The sequence below is a fragment of the Ictalurus furcatus genome, chromosome 2, assembly GCF_023375685.1.
Source record: "Ictalurus furcatus strain D&B chromosome 2, Billie_1.0, whole genome shotgun sequence".
Taxonomy (NCBI): domain Eukaryota; kingdom Metazoa; phylum Chordata; class Actinopteri; order Siluriformes; family Ictaluridae; genus Ictalurus; species Ictalurus furcatus.
In genome coordinates this window covers 7,258,972-7,279,488 of record NC_071256.1, presented here as the reverse complement: position 1 = coordinate 7,279,488, position 20,517 = coordinate 7,258,972, and the positions used below count along the sequence as shown (strand labels likewise).

At 40.3% G+C, this 20,517-nt stretch overlaps 2 protein-coding genes across 2 annotated transcripts; one reads left to right on the top strand and one right to left on the bottom strand.

The window, feature by feature from the left end:
* The first annotated feature begins 275 nt into the window (after window positions 1–275).
* psmg4 (proteasome (prosome, macropain) assembly chaperone 4) lies at window positions 276–3,023 on the top strand. The gene is made up of 3 exons (XM_053640072.1): window positions 276–741; window positions 937–1,012; window positions 2,824–3,023. The coding sequence occupies exons 1-3, from the start codon at window positions 559–561 to the stop codon at window positions 2,943–2,945; spliced, it is 381 nt and encodes a 126-aa protein (XP_053496047.1). The 5' UTR covers window positions 276–558; the 3' UTR covers window positions 2,946–3,023.
* Window positions 3,024–4,160: 1,137 nt separating this feature from the next.
* On the bottom strand, window positions 4,161–19,993 carry LOC128620796 (solute carrier family 22 member 23). The gene is made up of 10 exons (XM_053646106.1): window positions 19,372–19,993; window positions 17,532–17,635; window positions 12,958–13,112; window positions 11,467–11,635; window positions 10,423–10,550; window positions 10,216–10,318; window positions 7,573–7,784; window positions 6,618–6,650; window positions 6,401–6,524; window positions 4,161–4,907 (listed from the first exon to the last, which is right to left on the bottom strand). The coding sequence occupies exons 1-10, from the start codon at window positions 19,780–19,782 to the stop codon at window positions 4,544–4,546; spliced, it is 1,803 nt and encodes a 600-aa protein (XP_053502081.1). The 5' UTR covers window positions 19,783–19,993; the 3' UTR covers window positions 4,161–4,543.
* Between the last annotated feature and the right edge of the window lie 524 nt (window positions 19,994–20,517).

Here is a 20,517-nt window from a genome sequence, read left to right as displayed (position 1 = left end):
TTATGTAGTATTAAGGACGTAGGTCCTTAATGGTATCCACTAGGCATAACATGCCACCAGTAGAAAGCAACAAATTACCATTAGAGACCTACAGGGACCATTCCAATTTCCATTAAAACCAATACAATTCCCATTATAACCATTAAAACCATTACAAATTGTGAGGGTTTCTATTGTTTTCTTCAGCAGGGACCATAATGCATATAATGCAGTGGTGCCTGCACATGTCACGGTTTAAACAATTATTTTTGATCATATTCTGCATATTTTCCAGGTTATTTTTACAAATTAAGAAATAAAATAAAATAAAAAAATTAAAAACAGCTATTACGCCTTTAATGTACTTTCCAGCGTGAAGGTTGCGTGTTTCTCCTTTCCACCAGGAGATGGCGCTCAAACAACAAGCGCCCCGTTAAACAAACACGCTGAAGAAGCAGAGTGACTCAAATGGAGGTGGTTTCGTTTTAGTCGCCTAAAAGAAAGCGAACGGTTCGTTGTGTTAAGATTTTTTATTTTTTTTTTTTTAAATCTCATAGTTATTATTAAGAGTACGCTACTATGGAGAACGGCGAGTGCAGTGGCCAGGTGTCCACAGAGCCTATCAGGACTCATGATTTTTCCGAGAAGGTTTTGGAGCAGATGGTGCATTTCCATGTGATGAAGCTCACCGGGGGTTTTTTCCTCTGGGTCGGCACCAGTCCTGTCCTTTCAAACCTGGCGGTTTCGATGAACAGCAGATTTGTAAGTTACATGCCAGCTGTTCCTGAAAAAAAAACCCCAAGACGCCATTTTAGTTTAGTTTGGTTTAAGCACATCATGAGTTTACCTGCTAAGATGCTTCTCTTATCTCTTATCTAAAATGCTTTCTTCTGAGCTTATCAAATTCTAAAGTTGTCTTGGTTGGTATGTTGTTTTTCTCTTTTTAATCAATACTAGGACTCCATGCCTTTGTCTACTCTGGTACTGGGAGATTCATCAGACACGACCCCAACTTCCCTAGCACAGAGACTGAGTAAGAGTTCACCACACTATTACTTACACCATAACATTAAAACCACCTGCTTAATATTGTGTAGGTCCTCCTTGTGCCACCAAAATAGCTCTGACCCATCGAGGCATGGACTCTACAAGATCTCTGAAAGTGTGCTGTGGTACCTGGCACCAAGACGTTATCAGCAGATCCTTTAAGTCCTGGATGTTACAAGGTGGCACCTCCATGGATCGGCCTTGTTTGTCCAGCACATCTCACAGATGCTCGATCGGATCGAGATCTGGGGAATTTGGAGGCCGAGTCAACACACTGATCCCTTTGTCATGTTCCTCAGCCCATTCCTGGAGAATCTTTGCAGTGTAGCAGGTGCATTATTCTGCTGAAAGAGGCCACTATCATTAGGAAATACCGTTGCCATGAATGGATGTACTTGGTCTGCGACAGTGTTTAGGTAGGTGGTACTTGTCAAAGTAACATCCACATGAATGCCAGGACCCAAAGTTTCCCAGCAGAACATTGCCTAGAGCATCACAGTCAGTACGTTTACATGGACAACAATAAGCCAATATTAACCCGATTAAGACAATACTTTGATTAAGCATGTAAACAGCAATTTTTTTACTACCTTTATCCGATTAAAGTCATACTCGTACTAAACACAAATGGAATTAAGACATGTGGAGTATTCCTGTTTTAGTCGCATTATCGAGGTGTATTACAGACATGTACACACCTTAATCACACTATTAACGTCATGTGGGAGTTTTCACTGCATTTTGTGACAGGACACGTACACACACGGCAGTGCTCAACCGTTTTACGGCAAACAAGGGAGAACGGCTGCGTCCGAAATCGCGCACTTACCTGCTATGTAGTAGGGGAAATACATGTGTTTCAGTTACTGTATAGTAGGTAAGTACGCAGTTTGGGACGCAGCCCACGGCTTCAAGCAGTCGTCAATTTGCACTTATAAAATGGTAAATAATTAACTGCACTTGTGGCTTTCATAAAATTAAAAATAAAAACACCCAAAACTGTATACGGTACCATAACGAAGACCAACTGTATATCAATACGTGAAATTCTGGAGGAACGTCGGACGGCATGGTGCGGTGACGTAATGACGTGTGCCGTTACTCCATCTATGTTCTATAACATGTAAAATGGGTACATGAAAGGAATATTCTAAGAGCGACTGATGTAAACACCTTAATCACAATATTGTCTTATTCAGAATAAGGCCAATAATTAGATTATTGCTGTCCATATATTCGTAGTCATAGTCACTGCCTCTGCCAGCTTACCTTCTTCCCATAGTGCACCTAGATATCCACATGATGTAATAGAAAACGTGATTCATCAGACCAGGCCACCTTCTTCCATTGCTCCATAGCCCAGTTCTGATGCTTACCGCCCATGACCCTGTCGCCGGTTGTCCTTCCTTGGACCACTTTTGGTAGGTACTAACCACTGCATAAAGGGAACACTCCACAAGACCTGCTGTTTTGGAGACGCTCTAACCCAGTCATCTAGCCATTACAATTTGGCCCTTGTCAAAGTCACTCAGATTCTTACGCCTGCCCATTTTTTCTGCTTCCAACACATCAATGTCGAAGTGATTGTTCATTTGCTACCTAATATATACCACTCCTTGACAAGTGCTATTGTAATGAGATAATCAATGTTATTCAATTCACCTGTCAGTGGTTTTAATGTTATGGCTGATGGGTGTATAAATTTAAATTCAGTTAGTTGTCACTTTGTTTCTGCATGTTGGTTTTGTTGTTGTTATAACAGCTAAATTTTTTTTCCTAATGTTTCTCAACTTGCAGCAAAGAAGACCAAGAAGCAGGTGTTTGTGAGTTATAATCTTCCAGTAACCGACTCCAATTTAACGATGTTAGTGGAGAACCGAATAAAAAAGGAGATGGAGCTCCACCCTGACAAATTTTAACTTCTTTCTACTGTGTATTTTTCAACGCTGCATGTTTTGTACATAGTTGAACTAATAAATGTTAACCAAATACTCGTCTACCTGATCTCCTCTCATGTTTATACTGCACTGACAAAGAAATGAATTCCAAAAAAACCCTGATACATTCTTACACGTCTGTACGCTTAGAAATCTTTATTTACTGACAAAAAAAAAATTGTTATTCAAATGTATTTATTCACAAATGGTATGTCTTATAAAAATGAACAGGGGAAAGGATACATTTCCATGAATTGCACTGTGTATACCTGCATATTACTGATGAGAAACACTATTGAACAGTGGTATAAAATAAGTACATTTCAATCATGGATTCACACCTGTCATATCAAATGACCATTTAAATACCATTGAACATTTATTTATCTTTTGGCCAGCGAGTTAAAATGAAGTATCGATTCACATCCCGATCCCGGAAATTTCTTTACATAATTTGGATTTGTCACATTGAGCACACTTGTTGAAATCGAGTCCAATCTGTGCATTTCTCGGTTAAAATATCTCAATATCAATCAATTTTAGATCTTTTTCTCAGATTATCAGTCACAATTTAAGGCCGGTTATACAGTACATCCATTTTGGGAAAACTTTGGCAGTCCATATTGAGTACAAAACAGTCAGAAAAACTTGTTTGTTTGTTTTTTTGTGCATATTTTGTGCCATCAACAAACTCTCAGTAACAGTGAAAACATTTTCGAATCTCAAATTCAGTAGTTCAGGAAAAAAGGAAAAAAATGAGCCACAGATAATATACTGCCCAAAATGTTTACAGGAAATACTGAGCAGCCAAGTCAGCAGCCCTTACTTTGTCTGTGCTCTGCCCTGCCTTTTTAATTTCCAAATGGAAATTGAATGTTCTAGTGTAAAACTGTAGGATGTTCACTCACACTCTCACTCACTACAGACCTGCACCAGTTTCCCTTACCACACCTGGATCGTTGTTAAATGCTACGATGGAGTTGATGCTTTAAGGCCATCTCTGTGACCTTAAACACGATCTTAACACTTATGTTTTCAGCCAACTAAGCTATGGATTCAGCCTGGCTTCCCCCCCCAACCATCATAATCCATAATCAGGTCTCGCTTCCTTGTTCTGCCGTCCTTCCCCCCCCCCCCCCCCCACACACACACACACACACACACACACATGCATGAGACTAAACACATCATGCATAACAAATTAAGAGTAACATGATTGTTTTTTTTTCCTGGACAGTACAAAACTATAGAAAACAAAAACTGTGAGGCAACTTGACAGTTTGCCAACATCAGCCTGAACTTAGTGGTCATTTGAAAAATAGACTTCCATTCATTGCTCGAGTGAAGTTACGTCAACATTCATTTTCACAACATTCACATCCATATCTCCTGGATTAAGAGGTTTGACACATTATGAGTAGTCAGTAGTTTTGACATCATTCACTGGTTAAAATGCTCTAGGAAATCTTAGTGCTTGTAACCTCATGATGCATCTCTGTGCTTGCGGGCCAATCAGATCGTTGCCGCTGTTCTTCATATGGCCTTTGGCTGGCTGTGATTCATGCATCACACGCACACAGTCAAGTCCTCACTCCGTTCGCTGTGCTGTTACTAGGCGCTGTGGTATTGCTGGGATTGACGACCTGATGAAGAGGCGTGTCCTGAACGCGAGAGTACTCCCTGACCTCTTGCCTGGCCAGAAGGTGGTGCTGCTCTCCAGGGAGGAGGGGCCTGCGCAAAAGCCCCTCGCCTTCAGCCAGAGATTCGGGCAGCGGTTGGCCGGTGGTCTCAGGCAGCAATGGAATGCAAATGATGCAGAGGAGAGTGCAGCATGTGAGGATGACATGGTGAAGGAAGAAGCCTTTCTGGTTGTGAAGTTCAATAAGTGGAGCAGTTAGCATGCCGAACCCTGCGCTAGCCAGGACCAAACCTACGCCTCCACCCCTAACACACACACACACACACACACACACACACACACACACACACACACAAAAAAGAGCAAAGTTATCATTAGGGCAGGAGCTTATTCACATTTCATATCAATTGGAACAATGATTTTCCAAAAATTTCCTTGCCCTCTAAAAGGTCAACATTTAACTGTATTTTCCATTTGTACTTTTAGCTTTATTTCTCTCTATCGTCCTCACCCTGACACAGACAAGGTGCTGGTGTTTGCATGCTTTTCAACCACCATGTCACAGCAGTTCAAGACATCCGTCCATTTTCCGGACCGCTTATCCTACACAGGGTCTCGGGGGAGCCTGGAGCCTATCGCAGGGAACTTTGGGCACAAGTTGGGGGACACCCTGGACGGGGTGCCAACCCATTACAGGGCACAATCACACACAACGCATGTCTTTGGACTGGGGAGGAAACTGGAGTACCTGGAGAAAACCCCCAAAGCACAGGGAGAACATGCAAACTCAGTGCACACAGGGTGGAGGCGGGATTCGAACCCCCAACCCCAGAAGTGTGAGGCAAATGTGTTAACCACTAAGCTTAAGACAGCTTAAGACATAACTTAAATTATTCAAGGCCAAACATTTAGTTTTTGAATGAAAAATGTATGAGCAAGTGTTCACTTTATCGTCGGGACAGCACGAGTTTAAATCCTGACAATGCCAAAGTCATCAGTGGAGCCAAAATTGGCTATGCTCTCTGTGTGGGAGGGATGTTATACTCTCTCTGCCAATCACAGTGATCTGTCAATCACATCAACACTAGTCAATTGTGAGCATCTGTGAGCTCTTGTATGTGGAAGAGGGCGGACAGTGTTTTCGTCCGTGTGTGTTCCACTGCCCTGTGATGCAGCAGGAGCTGCAGTTTGAAAGGATGCATTTGGCCAGCTTGCATTCTCAAATCTGACTAGTTTAGTAGGTATTTATTAATTTTCTGTAACAGCAGCTATGGCTGCAAGGGAAATCTAATTTTTATTTTAACATGCATGTTCTAATACTTATCATTTCTATAGTAACCGTAAATCCACAGGGACTTGTACGACAGACATCCACATAATCTGAGGCTAAATAATAAACATGATACGGTGAAGGTTTCTATAGCAAGTCTCCAGTTTTGGTGCTTTTTAACGGTCATCAATACGTAAATGTAACTACAAACAGATTTTTTTTTTTTTTTTTTTAAATATGTAATCTGGAAAATTAAAATTGGAAAATTGTTGTGGTATAAGAAGAATAAAACACTTCATGACATGTTGTTAAAGTAAAATAATCAACATCAAGGTGGCAACCCATCACACCACATTGTAGCTGATGTGTGTCTATAAACTTGCAAGAAGTTACAAACACAGCAATAAAGAGAATATACAGAGTGAGAGAAACATGGGCAAAGATGAAAGGATGCAGGAAGGTAGAGGAAGCAGGAGACAGCGAGAGAGAGAGAGAGAGAGAGAGATCCAGATATTCCAGATATTTCACCTGATGACTGTAGGTGTGATCTCTGTGCAGTAGAAGATACTTAGTGTGCTGACGGCATGAGACGAGAACATTCCGATGATGGAAAACGCCGCAGAGAACCGCTGATTTAGCGTGTCCCTGAGAACTGATGTTAAACAGGACATTGTTAAATATCTGTGCATGGATTAATTGAGGGAGCCTGTGTGTGTTTGTGTAATATAATATTAATTGGTCTTACCTGCATTGTGCCGAAGACTGTACTTTCCGATTACTGTTATGAAAAAAATGAGATACAAGCATTTTAAAAAAAAAACAAACAAAAAAAACAAGAATCTTGATGAAAGAAAGCGTCTCGCATGGGGGAACAACATGCATCCCACAACTCAAATGAATCTATCAGAGCAACATTTACAAAAGAAAATGTGTCCTAAATATTAAATAAACCAATATCCAAAGCCGAATCCCTGCAAGTTACATGTTAGTGCCATTTCACCAGCATTATAGTCTTTTAGCAATTAATTAGCAAGGCTAATTATAATGACAAAATTATGTCTCAAATAATAACAAATGCAATTACAGCACCACCCTTGTAACAACTATACAACTGAGACACACCTATAGGACTTCACATTCTCCAGTTATTGTCCATAAATCCATTACGCTCTCCATTGACAGATTTTGGTTCAATAAAATATTATTTACTTAAAGTTATTTATTTAATTGAGCAGTAGATTTTTTTAACATGTTTATTAAGATTACTTATTAGGCTAATCTACTACTGGTGAGGTTGTGTAGGATATCTAAGACTCGTTTTTTTTTTTCTTCTTTGGTCTATAGCTGATTTTGCAATTAAAATCACAATCCCTGGCTTTCAGAAAGTAAACTGTTCTCACCCATTTTCTGATCATGAATAGACCTAAAGGTCACCACCCCTAATAATTTGAATGAGGTGGGAGCTGGCACTTTTCCTAGTATTTACTGTCAAACGCTGTATATATAGTACACATACTCCAATTCTGAAATCACCTCTTTGAATAATTACAGAAAGAGTTAGAGAAGGAGAAGAGCACTATTTGCCCTTTTGATGAATAAATCACTGAATCATTCTGATTGTCGCTAATTCAAATCTTTTTGCATACACCATCCACAAACATGCAGTATGTATGCGCAAGCTCGTGTATGTACACACTCACAGCTGAGCAGGCCGAGCTGCAGTAATGAGGCCAGTGCTGTGATGATCATGAAGGTGAGCAGGCCGCCTCGTCTGCCGAATGCTGCCACCACTGGACAAAGCACCAAACACGAGGCCATGGCGATGCCTGCCAGAGCAAAATAGTGCAGGTGAGAGGTGCTGCCCTCCAGAACACTGCGTGCAAAACAGTGGTGGATACCATAGCCGGTCAGCCTGAGAGAGAGAGAGAGAGAGAGAGAGAGATTTAATAAGCTTTAATACACATCATGACGAGGGCTGGCTTTAGCCTTTTGGGGGCTCTATGAAAGATTTCAATCAGGGCACTCCCCACCACAATGGCAATTTTGCCTCAGCACTATCTACACAATTTTTTTCAGGAAGCTAATTTAAAGAAAGCACTCTAATTTCCATATACACTTGCCATAAATCCCTCCTGATTAAATAGTCACGGAGTAACTATTGGATTAAATCCAGAGAGTTACTTGTAGTTAAACATTTCATTGTACGAGTACGGGGGGCATGTATGGTTAGCACATTTGCCTCACACCTCTGAGATTGGGGATTCGAATCCCACCTCCGCTCTGTGTGCGCGGAGTTTGCATGTTCTCCCCGTGCTTTGGGGATTTCCTCCGGGTACTCCGGTTTCCTCCCCCAGTGCAAAGACATGCGTTGTAGGCTGACTGGCATGTCCAAAATTGTCCGCAGTGTGTGAATGGGTGTGTGCATGATTGTGCCCTGAGATGGGTTGGCACCGCATCCAGGGTTTCCCCTGCCTTGTGCCCGGAGTCCCCTGGCATAGACTCCAGGATCCCCGTGACCCTGTTTAGGATAAGCGGTATGGAAAATGGATGGATGAATGGATTGTACGAGTAAGGAATAACACACGACAGACTGTGCTGTTAGATGCAAAGCGAAAGTGGATTATTTTCGTATAACAAACATGATCTGTATTGTAGAGTTCCACTTAAAGCATTTGCCAACAATTAAAATGTTTTTATTTGTTAAGGAATGACGCATCATGCTTTTTAACTGTTTACAGTTACATAAGAAACTGACTGTTACAAAGCACTGACGCTCGAGGGTCCTTAAATAATAAATACATGTTACATAAATGTCTCCTAATAGAAAACTTCTCCACATCAACGATTATATGGTTTTCTTTGTTAAACAAAATGTTTATTATTAGCTTTAGATTATGTGGGGTTTTCAGCATACAAGTCACCGTGAATGAGCTGTTACTATAGAAACCATAATGGATTAGAGCGAGCGTATTAATATAAACCTATATACATGTTATATATTAGTGTTAGTGTCGGACCCATGCTGTTACAGAGAATCAATTAACGCCTTCTGATTTGAGAATTCAACCTCACTGTGGTATAAACCTGATTGAACAATACAAATGTTTGCACACAGTTGAGAATGAAAAAAAAGTTTTAAAAAATAAACAAATAAAAAGTATATAAAAATGTCATTTAATTTAGAAAAAAAAAATTGTCAAAATAGCTAAACGTCAAATGTCGGTGTATTCCGCAACAAGAAATAATCCAAAACATATGGCAAAATCAACCAAAAACTAAAAACAAAAGAGCTTCTGCTTCTTCATTTTGTCTGGAAATTTCTCTGCAGCAGTGGTTTCAGCACCTGTGTGCCTCCCCGTGCACTTGCACCAAATACTTTAAGATCCTCTCACTTGAGGAGATTTAGACTTCCTCCATTGCAGTGCAAAAGAGGCGTTGAGCAAGCTGAAAAGCTTTATTTAAAATTTTAAATACATAATATTTAATAAAGAACTTAAAATTTTAAAATACTTGTCCAAGGCGAAATAAACAACAAGAAACTTATCCTGGGTTATGCGTTCTTTATCTTCTCCCTTTTCTGCTCTAGATGTTTCTTTTTGAAATATGGGCTAAATCTCTGCACTTAAACTTATTTTTGATATCATTCAACACAACCGATTATTTATTTATTTATTTATTTATTTATTTCACTTTGTTCTGCTTCAGTCGTGTACTAACCCTAACCCTAAATCTGGAGCTGAAAGTGCAACCTGTGATTATTTCAGCAATCTCCTCCCCAGGGACTGCAGTGTCCTGTGTTGTAGCCTCCGAGCTCTCCTCAAGCCCATAGAAAGTCAACGTGGCATAAATACAGACAAACTACTAAATTAACCGATCAAAATTTGATATGATGTGATCACTACACCTCCTGGGCCTGCTCACTGGCCTTGGGTGATGTAATATCAACCAATACATTTTAAGCATTTATAGGCCCTGAGTATATAATGCTATGTAATTACTCTGTAACTGACAGAAACATACAGAGAAAAATGGCAGCAATTGGAGCTAGAGGACAGCTGAAATAGTGGCTGATTTGCATTGAATTTTCAAGGCAATGTTTTCAAGAAGAAACCAATGAAAAAAGGATATAAATAAAACAAGAGCGATGGAAGCCTAAACTTTGTTTACAAGTGACCCATGAGTCCTGCAGTGTTAATTATTAATTAACTTTTAATTCATTCATTAATTACTTTTTGGCAATTTTCATTGCTACTGTTCAGTTTTATTTTGGAGGCCCCATGGTGGCTTTGATCATCACAGACACAGTTTATCATCTTACCAAATGCATAGGCAGATATACTCACGAGTTGACACAGAGCACTACAGTGCTCTTCCACAGGTTTCGTGTGCTTCTCAGCTGTGTGATACAGGAGGTTCTGGGATTCTGCTGCAGCTCGCGCTCCAGCTCTAGACACAGGCATAATTCATTGTGACTTTTATAATCATCCTTACAGGGTAAAATGTTTACTTCTCCAGAGATCTCTTCTAGCCTGGAGGATATCAGTCCTCACCTGAGAGAATTCCATTAGGGTCAGTCGCAGTGTCCACCATGTTACTTCGGGCAATGGAGTACATTTGCCTCTTTGCTCTGTGATAGTGCTGCGTAGCCAACAACCAACGCAGTGACTCGGGAAAAACCCTATAAAGAAGGCGGGTCAGAAAATCTCGTTTCTCACAATCCATGGTTTAGTGTCCAAACTGTAACTAGCTTGACAGAAGAATTTTATTTCAACAACTGCTGAAATGTTTATGCACTCACTTTATCTCAAACCTTTCCAACTCTGTCTAAGACAAGAGATTCTCAAATTGAATCCACTTGAATTCCAACTCTGTCCCATCTCCTCCTTTATTTCTATCAATGTAGCTTTTAGCAAGCCATACTTACACTACTGCATAAATGTCACAAGTCAATAAGAAATAGGGTTTATTTTATTTTTTTCTGGCTCTTAAACCCATTTATCCTTCAGGCACCTAGGGCTAAAAAACAACTAATAGCTCAGACACGAAATCTGCTTGTCCTGGGCTTCTGGCCTACTGACTGATTCATTAAATATTACTCTCAGCAAAACATACTGTACTGTAAAGCTTATTTCTTAAACAGAAGCAAGAATTTGTGTCCTGCATCAATCTGCCTGAAATATTAGTAGAACTTCCAAATTCCTTTTCCTATTATTTATAATAAGAAAAACAGCAAATACCGGCATGTACATGTGGATAACGCATTCAGAGATTCCAAAAATACAACAGTATTACTGTAGATCCCAAAGGTTATTGTTCTTCCATTTAATTAACCATTAAATGGATTTTCCACCTCATTCAATAGAACCTGTAAATCTGTTTGCTCTATTACAATTGAGATTTGAACAGATTTTTCATCCTGAATCTCAGTTCAGATTATTAATATATTATTAAGCAACATTGGATTATGATGGGATATGATTGGATCCAGATGGGATTATGCAAGTCAGTGCAGCTTAAAACCCATACCAAACACCCACACTGTATAATAAAACGCAAACTCGTATGATTCACCCATGTCGTAGGGATGAGCTTACCAAATGTAAGGAAGCATTAGGACGAATGGAACAATGATGATGACCTGAAGAATCTCCCAATCTCTGCACAGAGCTGCCAAACCCGGCATCAACAGCTGCCCGCCCACCACCACCAGACTGGCAACCATCGTCATGGAGAAGCGCCAAGCGGGCAAGCACAGCTCAATCCCTAAGAGAGAGCACGGCAAGGTTACCACAAACACAAATACCTCACATTACATTTAAGACCATTATACTTGATTTTTTTTAAATTACTGAGAGAACACAGTCTTCTCAGGATTGTGTTACTTTCATGCTTTTAATGCATTCTAGTTTTTGTTTGAAATTCAATTTAAGTGATTTTTGTTGAATAGAGATTTTCAGTTTTTCACTGATTTCTAATTTTTAGTTTTTGACCTGTTTAAATTGTCGTTGTTTTTGTTTTGTTTTTTTACAATAAGCCTGCACTGAAGATGATTCCCTTTATTTTCTTTGTTGCTGAATCGTCCACTGGTAGTCATCGTGTCCCCAGGCTGTAAGTGATCTACTCCAGAGAGAGCAGTCTCAACCTATTTACGGCAATACCCAGCTTTTCTGTGTATACCTGCACCCAGCGCCTTTAACGGAGAGAGCAGGAAGGGGTAACGATATTAGACGTTCAGCAGTACTGCAATATTCGAAGTGCGTCTATAACCACAAGTGTTTGTGTGTTTATAACTTGACAAACATCATGCTAAATTAATTCTCACTACATCACTTATTATGAGAAGATTTGAACACATTTGAATACGTAACGGCAAGATTTTTAGTCATCAGTTCTCTTTCTATACTGAAAAGCTGCAATGCTAATGAACTTTGTTTTATCAAAAGGTATAAGCAGTAAAACAGGCAAATAATCCTAGACAGGAAGCAGATGTTTGAATGCAGTTTCATTACAAGAACTTTTTTAAAATTATGAATACAGACTATAGCTGGGCAATCAAGATTTTTGTTACTGACATCTCGTATGTTTTTATTGATGCTGTTTCTGAAATTTTGATGATGCTGGTGGTTTTATTCCTTCATGGTCAGAACAACATCCAACCTTCAATTGAAATAAACAAGATTCTTGTCTAATGTTGTTCTGAACCAAAATGGTTAGATTTACTGCTGACTGAACTAACTGCCTGCTTGCTGTTAAATTAAAAAAAATGCAGATGGGGTAAAAACATTTAATGGATTTAAAATTCCTGAAATAAAAACAAAATGGAACGAAATGAATTTTAACCCAACTGTCATTGAGGTATTACAATGAAACAATGATATAAAATTAAATAAAATAAAGGCCAGCTGTAATATGGAGACAACAGCAAGCAGATGTGAAATTCATAACTGCCGAATTGACTACACACAGTATTTCAGCACAACAAGGAGAAAATGTTTACAGCAGGGCACGACCCAGGCAATATGAGAAGGTGTTTGAAGCTTGAAGTTTGAAATGTGAAGGAAGAAAAGTGAGAAACAGAAACTTACTCAGCACATAGAGGGAGAGTCTGATCGCAGCGAGGCAAAAGCCCTGAAAGAAGCGCAGAGTACTAAACATGGCCATGTCCACAGAGAAGGCCACACACAAGCCAAACACGAGCACAGACAACACCGATACAAGCAGCACCGGAATACGACCTATCCTGAGAGGGAAAGAGATAGGTAAAGAGAAAGACAAATAGTTGTGTAACTAACACTTAAGTCAAATCTATACATATTTATCTACTACTTTCACAATGCATGAATCAACCTACAGTGCAGTCTTTTACATGTCTGGACAGAGGAATTTTTTTTCTATGCCTTGAACTAAAGACAACGGAGTTAAAGTGCAAAAGGTCAGCTTTATTTTGAGGGTTAAACTGAGGATATTTGCATGTGTATTGGGCAACAATCCCATACTCATTTACCTTAAGTACTTACATTTAATACACAATACTGGTTTCTTCTTAGTTACTGAGCCAGTTCTCTACAGCCTATTGCTGCCAAGTTACTAAATTCACCGGACCACCAATTATTAAAACTAGTAAACACATTAAAACTGATATGTTCTATACTTGGATGAAAATCCTTTGCTGATGCACTATATGGCCAAATATTTGCAGACACCTGACCATCACATCCCTATTGCCCAAAAAAAAGTTGGAAGCACACAATTGTCTAGAATGTCTTACCTTCAGTGGAACTAAGAGGCCCAAACCTGTTCAAGCATGACAATGCCCCTATGCACAAAGTGAGATCCATGAATACATGGTTTGCTAAGGTTGGAGTGGAAGAACCCACTCCAAATCTATACGAAAGCCTTCCCAGAAGACTGGAAGTTATTTTAACAGCAAAAAAGGGGACTAAGTCTGGAATGGAATGTTCAACAAGCACGTATAGGTGTGATGGGCAGGTGTCCACAAACATCTGGCTGTACACTGTACATGCCTGATATGATAGGATGTGTATTTCTAAAGGCCATGCTTTTTTTTTTGCATTCAGTTTTCATTTTAGTAAGTTATTATACATCAATTCAGGCTAAGAGAGTTTACGTTGGTTCATTCTTTTGAACATTTAAGTTTAACATTTAAGTTGTTCAGGCCTGAGAAGTTCTGTCTGTTCACATTATGAGAAAATGAGTGAGCAGTTACATCAGTAGATATTAGGGATGTAACACAATGCTGATATGTGTATCTGTATCTGTTTAGTGCTTCAAATATCCATATGCATATCTGTATTCTGGTTGAAACCCGAAGAGGCTGTGGCCTAAAACATTAGGGTTTTTATTATTATTATTATTATTATTATTATTATTATTATTATTATTAAATATGAACCCTACCAATATTCATCCAGGAAAAATTTGGGGGGGGGGGGGACGACTCGAAGTAGAAATGCCAGCATTGACTGACAGTTCCTCAACCACAGCTACATCACTCCAGTTCAAAACTGGTCTCAATTTTTTGAATTCCAGTCACTCAGTTATTATTGTTCATACTTGTTGGCAATATTTTTTTTGAGTATTTAGTTTTTTTTATTCCCCCAAATCAAACAAACTAGTAGCATAATTTAAACCCCTGCTACCCTTTTACTAACGATACGTGTATGAGCACAGTAAATACACCACTTAGCTCTGGACACATGATGTTAATGTCATACCCGAGTGCTCACTCATGCCTAAAAGTAAATATCTCCTGTCAGAGAGGCAAAAAAAATAAAAATCAATCAACCCTAAACAGTGCACCTTCCTTTCATATCTGTTTTTAGATCACATTATCTGGTCATTCCAAACAGCGTATTCACATTTTGCTCTATTATACAGTACAGTACAGATAAGTACCAAGTTCATCGGAAGCCACTTTGTCAGCCGGTTTCACAGATGGCATGGTGCACAAATGAGTAAGGAAGTAATCTTTTTATTTCCTCTGCCATTCTACTTTCCATCAGATACAAATACAAAGTGCAACAGTTCTTTTTATTGTAGAACATCCATCTTTATTGCTCAAACACTACCATGGCAGAATCACAGTGAGAAGGCCAGCAACTCTGCATTTGATTAGCAGTCTGAACTATTTCTAGCTCCACCAATATACTTACTGGTTGAGCTAGAAATAGTTCAGACTGCTAATCAAATGTAATCGGCACAGAATAGTCATGAGTCATCGCTGACGTAGGATAACGAACATGCTTACAAAAAAAAATACCGATTGCTTTTCTACTGGACAATATGACACCGCAGTAGCACACTATCCAGTGTAAAGGCACCATAAGTATATTTACTCTAATAAAGCTCATTATTAGCTCAAATAACCATTAAACAAAGCAGGCTTTTAAATAAATAAATAAAAACCCCAAAAGGAACTTCTTTCCTAACCATTCTGTAATAGTCTCTACGATGTAATTAATTTTGAGCTTTGCATGAATATATTTGAGCAGTTGAAGGTTGTGAGCCTGGTCTAGGCCACCATCTGTTCAGTATCATAAATCCTTCCTTATTTCTGAATGTAGAAGAATCCAAAATAGAAAGTGCTCTTTTAATGCATAGCATTGCATCACCTCTATTATAAAGTTTCTCAATAACGTTTTTGCAACATTTTCTACCACACAAGAACTAATTGAGCCCTTAGGCAGGGTGCATTGGGAGCAAAGAAATCTATAGAAAGAACTGCATTTGGTACTGGATCTCTAACAGTCAGAGCTTACAACAAGCTTATCAATAGAGCTTACTCCTGGCCTAAATTCCTGTGATTAAATTTACTAACCCTTGAACCAACTGTCTGTAAACCCAATTTTTACTACACCTAGTTGGGATCATGTATAGAAAGTCACCTGGGCCTATTATAATTATCACTTTAAACACTGACAAATTTATCACTGTGATGTGTCTGTTACATTTACACCAAGCAGGACTTTAGACAGGAGAGGGTTCTTCACAATCAAAGCAACTTTTCAATTGTTATTTTTATGAAGAGATCTATTATTAGAGGCTTCCATGCCAGTTTTTAAGCAGAGATGTCTTTTTCTCTCCTTGCTCAAAATGTATTTAAGATATTTCTATTTTTTCCCCTTACATTTCCCTATATTCTCTTTCAGATTCGATAAGTGCAACGATGTTATTTTATAATTCAGCTGTCAGAAAAGCTGCTTGTTTTTCTTCCACTGCCAATAACGGCTAACTGGGCTGCAGTTGACAGCAACAAAGAACCACCTACTGTGTCATTGCCCTAGCTGGAAGATACATAATCATTGTGAGAGTGTTGGAAATCTCACCGAGTTCTCCACCGATGGCAATGTTATAACAGCAGAGACAAAAGCATAAAAAGCTCCCATATCTGAGCCTTCCCAAACTGTTGCCACAAAGTTGGCAGCACACAATTGTCTATAATATCTTGGTATGCTGTAGCTTTACAATTTTCCTTCACTGGAACTAAGAGGCCCAAACCTGTTCCAGCCTGACAACGCCCCTGTGCACAAAGTGAGCTCCATCAAGACATGGTTGGCCACGGTTAGAGTGGCCTGCACAGAGCCCTGACCTCAACCCGACTGAACACATGAACTGGAACACAGATGGCACCCCAGGCCTCCTCGCCAAACATCAATACCTGGATTCACTAATCCTCTTGTGGCTGAATGAGCAAATCCCCACAGCCATGCTCCTAAATCTAGTGGAAAGCCTTCCCAGAAGATTAGAGCTTGTTAAAACAGCAAAGGGGGACTAAATCTGGAATGGGATGTTCAACAAGCACATACCAGTGTTTGGGTCAGGAAACATGCCAGCAACTAGTTTATTCATTATCTGTTTTTGTTTTTTTGTTTTTTTTAAACAGCTGAATGTATTGTATCATGACCAGCTGTGGGTAGAAAGCACATCAAAAGCACTTCCTTACTTCACCTCTTTATTAGGATGCTTCACCAGATACTGATTAGTAGTAATCAGCATTAAGGTGGAAATTAGCTTTTAGAAGTGGAAGTTGCAGAAATAAATTTAATGTAGGAATGTGAACAGGTCAATCTTCTCCCACATGGCAAACTCAAAAAATCTTTTTAAAGTGCAGCAGGTGGCACATTTGTTTTGGTACTGGCGATGCAGTGTGCAGGCAACATCATAGCCAGGGTTCTCCTGCTCATGCAAGGAATATACTGTGGATGGCAACATATTGCTGCTTCAACAGTATCTCCAAACTCAGTGGGTCAACGTTAGAAGACAACAGAAAAAGAAAAACAAACTTTTGTTACCTTTTGTGTGGCATGAAATAGCAATAATGTAAATGACAAACAGTTGGTCAAGAAACAACTGAGCAGAAAACTGTACAAAATGGAGGAGCTTCATATAAAAAGGTTTCACTTTTGATATGCACTTTATCTTCATAGTCAATATGATGCGCAACAGTACACAGCAACAACAATCGACTTATGGCATACACAGTAATTTCTTCACTCTGCCGCACTATACCTGCTCAGAACATGAAATACTGTTGAAGGATACTTAGTAATCCACAGATTCATTGAATCAACTGTTAGAGTAGGAAAAAATAGACAAGGATTGAGAACCTTTGAGAAAGATAATGCACCGAGTAGCTTACCAGTCCGCCATGGCCCCCATCAGCAGGTAACCAAATATGGAGCCAACCAGCAATGAGAACTTAGCGATGTGGACCTTCCACTCCTCATCACACACCAGCTGCCACTGTGGAGACATCATAACAACAATCACATCCATGACAAAGCTGTTATACCACAGTGCTTGATTCTGATTGGTCAGAAGGACCAATGTGCTCGTTCTAGTATGTTATTGTTTCAATAGTAATAGACTTTTCTGGATGATGCTTCACATAAACAGGATTTGAAAACGTGTGTAATTGTTGACATTGTATTCTCTGTGAGGAGACACTTTATTCAGCATTTCCCAGAATTAGTCTCCACTGTCAGAAGTGAAGCTGTTCGTTTAAGTCTCCCGAAATTCTTCAGTATGGAGCGCTTAGAGGTTCCACTGTAACATAACAAGCTGCATTTCATTTCATGAAAGAGAGACAACAGAGGGAATGACAGTTTACAGAACAAATGATAATGGAAACTAGCTTATTTTCTCTTGTTCTAATGTGTTATCATCCTCTGGTATAAGAGGAATAAAATTCTTATAGTCATGCGGTTGTGGGAAACTAATCAGTTTTTGGGTGGTAACGGTAACTCTGCTTCACGTCAAGCTGCATCACACCACCCTGTATTCAACTACTGAGAAAATACTGCAATCCACTGCACTCAGACTGAATAAGCCTCAAAGTCTGGCATAATTGTACAGTAGAAGTGTAATCAGTAATCTTCCAGTGACTAAAACAGTGGCTTAAGGCAAATAAATGTGCATCAATTTTAGTGTGAGGTTTACACAATGCTTAAAGGTGCACAAGGTATGTTCAGAGCGCACTCCCCCAACTCCTGCTCATGTTCATGAAGCTCTGTGCCAGAATCTTACAGAGTGGCTATAAAATCACTGACAGGATGTGTATCCAAACACAAACAAGCATTCCGGACCAGAAGTTCGTTTTCCAAACTGGTTTTCTCAGTGACTTAATACAACTTTGCCAAGGCCGTGACTTAACACATTCTTTGTTTTTTATCATGTTCTACATATCTTCCAAGTTAATTATACAATTAAGGAGTAAAAAAGAAACTTGACTATTGTACCTTTAAGTAGTAACTTCGACTTTTACTTTGTTATGAACTTCTACGCTTCTACTTTTGTTACTTATGAGCAACCTTAGCCTCACAGCTCCAGTACACAACGAAAGAAGCAAACATGTACTGGTGGTCCAAATAATCACCAATAACAGTCCATCTCCGGCAGAGTTTATTGCATATCCAGCAAGGTTCACGTGCGTTTTTCTCCAACACACATGCTGCATCTGTGAAAAACAACCGTCTTGTGTAAGACATCCTAATCTTAACCAACCGACTGTTAACAACTGCTAAAAAAAAACCATAATGTATAGATATACTGCTGGGTTTGCCAATCATAGAGGAGTTATCTGCCCCAGACTAGGTGGGTGGTACACCCCAGACCACCTTATCAGACCCTGCATGCACCTGCTGAGTTAACTAGACTGTGTCAGCTGGTCTTTGATTCTCAAATGAGTAAACATTTGAATGAACATAATACAACCCTCCTTGGTAAATTGATAAAGAGCTATGCAAAACGTCATCCTGGTGAAAGCAGGTCAGACTTACAAGGACACTACAGCAAAAGGGAAAAGAAAGAAAGAAAAGGTAGAAGGGGGGTTGCAGCACATCTTCAATGTAACCACGTGTTAATTGGCAGATTTAAATGAGGTGAGTTACATGTGAGGAGATGGGAAACACTGATGCATGTGCAAAAGCTTGTCAAGGACAACTAAGCAGTGTGTGAGCATTTGTTTTTCCCTCACCCACCTTGGTCACCACGTTCTGCTGCAGTCCTAGCTGGAGCTCGAACCTCGGTTCAGCGCATTTGCACCGCGCGCTGCTGCTGCTCTCGGCGAGGGTCGCGTTACCGAACAGACCAGGCGGCAAGGGGCTCGCGCTCACGCCGCTCCCGTTTCGTGCCTGATCGCTCTGGTGGGCGCACGAGCTCTCGGGTTGCGCGAGGAGAAAATAGTCCGAGAACTGACCGAAGGCGATGAGCAGCGCAGGAAGCCATGTCAGAACCACAAGACGCTTCTGGAAGCGACCGAAGCCTCCGAGGAACGGCAGCACAGCGGTGTCCACCTGAGAGAGCAGCTTCGGGGTCTGAGGCTCCGGTGTTCGCGATACACTCCCGTTTTCCGGCAGCTGGTCCAATCCGTTTAAGCGAATAGAGGCCATAACGGTTTCTCCGAGTCTTCACTCGACTCTGTGGACGCTCTTTGTCTGAGATCCAGAACGCCGACACGCACGCGCTTAAAAACCGGCAGCAGACAAGATCCCAAAAGCAGACTAAATCCAGTGCGGGTTAGAAAAACCAGTTCGGTCTGATCGTGTAAATGTGACGGAGACGGCCGTGTTGTCATCCGCGTGAATCGAGCATTCCTGGTGATCGACGTGCCCTCCGTCGGCTTTGTGAATCCTCCAGGTGATCATGCCATCGCGCGGCTGAGTACAGTGGACGCCAAACCCTTACACAACGACATGTGTTTGTAAACCTTGAGTCCCCGAGGTCCACAGGTAACATACCTGTTTATGAGCAGATCTCGGGCAGGCGTGGTTCCGCTACCCATCCCTGAACTGTCGATTTAAAAAATATATATATTATAATAATTGTTATTACATCGTGCGTCGATATCCGGTGCGCGTTGGTAGATCTCAGTGATCCGCTTGGAAAACACAGCTTTACGTGGTGGCCAGTCAGTCCAGATCGGGCTTTGGTTGCACGCGTGGTACCAGGCTACGCGACCATTTTTCCGCCGGCGATGAATTCTTCACACATAGTCGTTCAGCGCGCGCGCACGCTCGCAGCATCCAAATGAAACGCCTTTCTCCACAGTCTCGCCGCGCCTTCTGATTGGCTGAGGCACTCATGGCGATCTAACCGCGGCGTGTGATTGGATCGACGAGCAACAA

Bases quoted from the DNA above. Each gene is read 5' to 3' on its own strand.
- psmg4 (XM_053640072.1), top strand. From the start codon at position 559: ATGGAGAACGGCGAGTGCAGTGGCCAGGTGTCCACAGAGCCTATCAGG. The intron at 742-936 runs GTAAGTTACATG...AATCAATACTAG, and splicing joins TTTCGATGAACAGCAGATTT to GACTCCATGCCTTTGTCTAC. The intron at 1,013-2,823 runs GTAAGAGTTCAC...CTCAACTTGCAG, and splicing joins TTCCCTAGCACAGAGACTGA to CAAAGAAGACCAAGAAGCAG.
- LOC128620796 (XM_053646106.1), bottom strand. From the start codon at position 19,782: ATGGCCTCTATTCGCTTAAACGGATTGGACCAGCTGCCGGAAAACGGG. The intron at 13,113-17,531 runs GTAAGCTACTCG...TTTCCCTCTCAG, and splicing joins ATGGGGGCCATGGCGGACTG to GATAGGTCGTATTCCGGTGC. The intron at 10,551-11,466 runs GTAAGCTCATCC...CCTTCTTTATAG, and splicing joins CTAATGCTTCCTTACATTTG to GGTTTTTCCCGAGTCACTGC.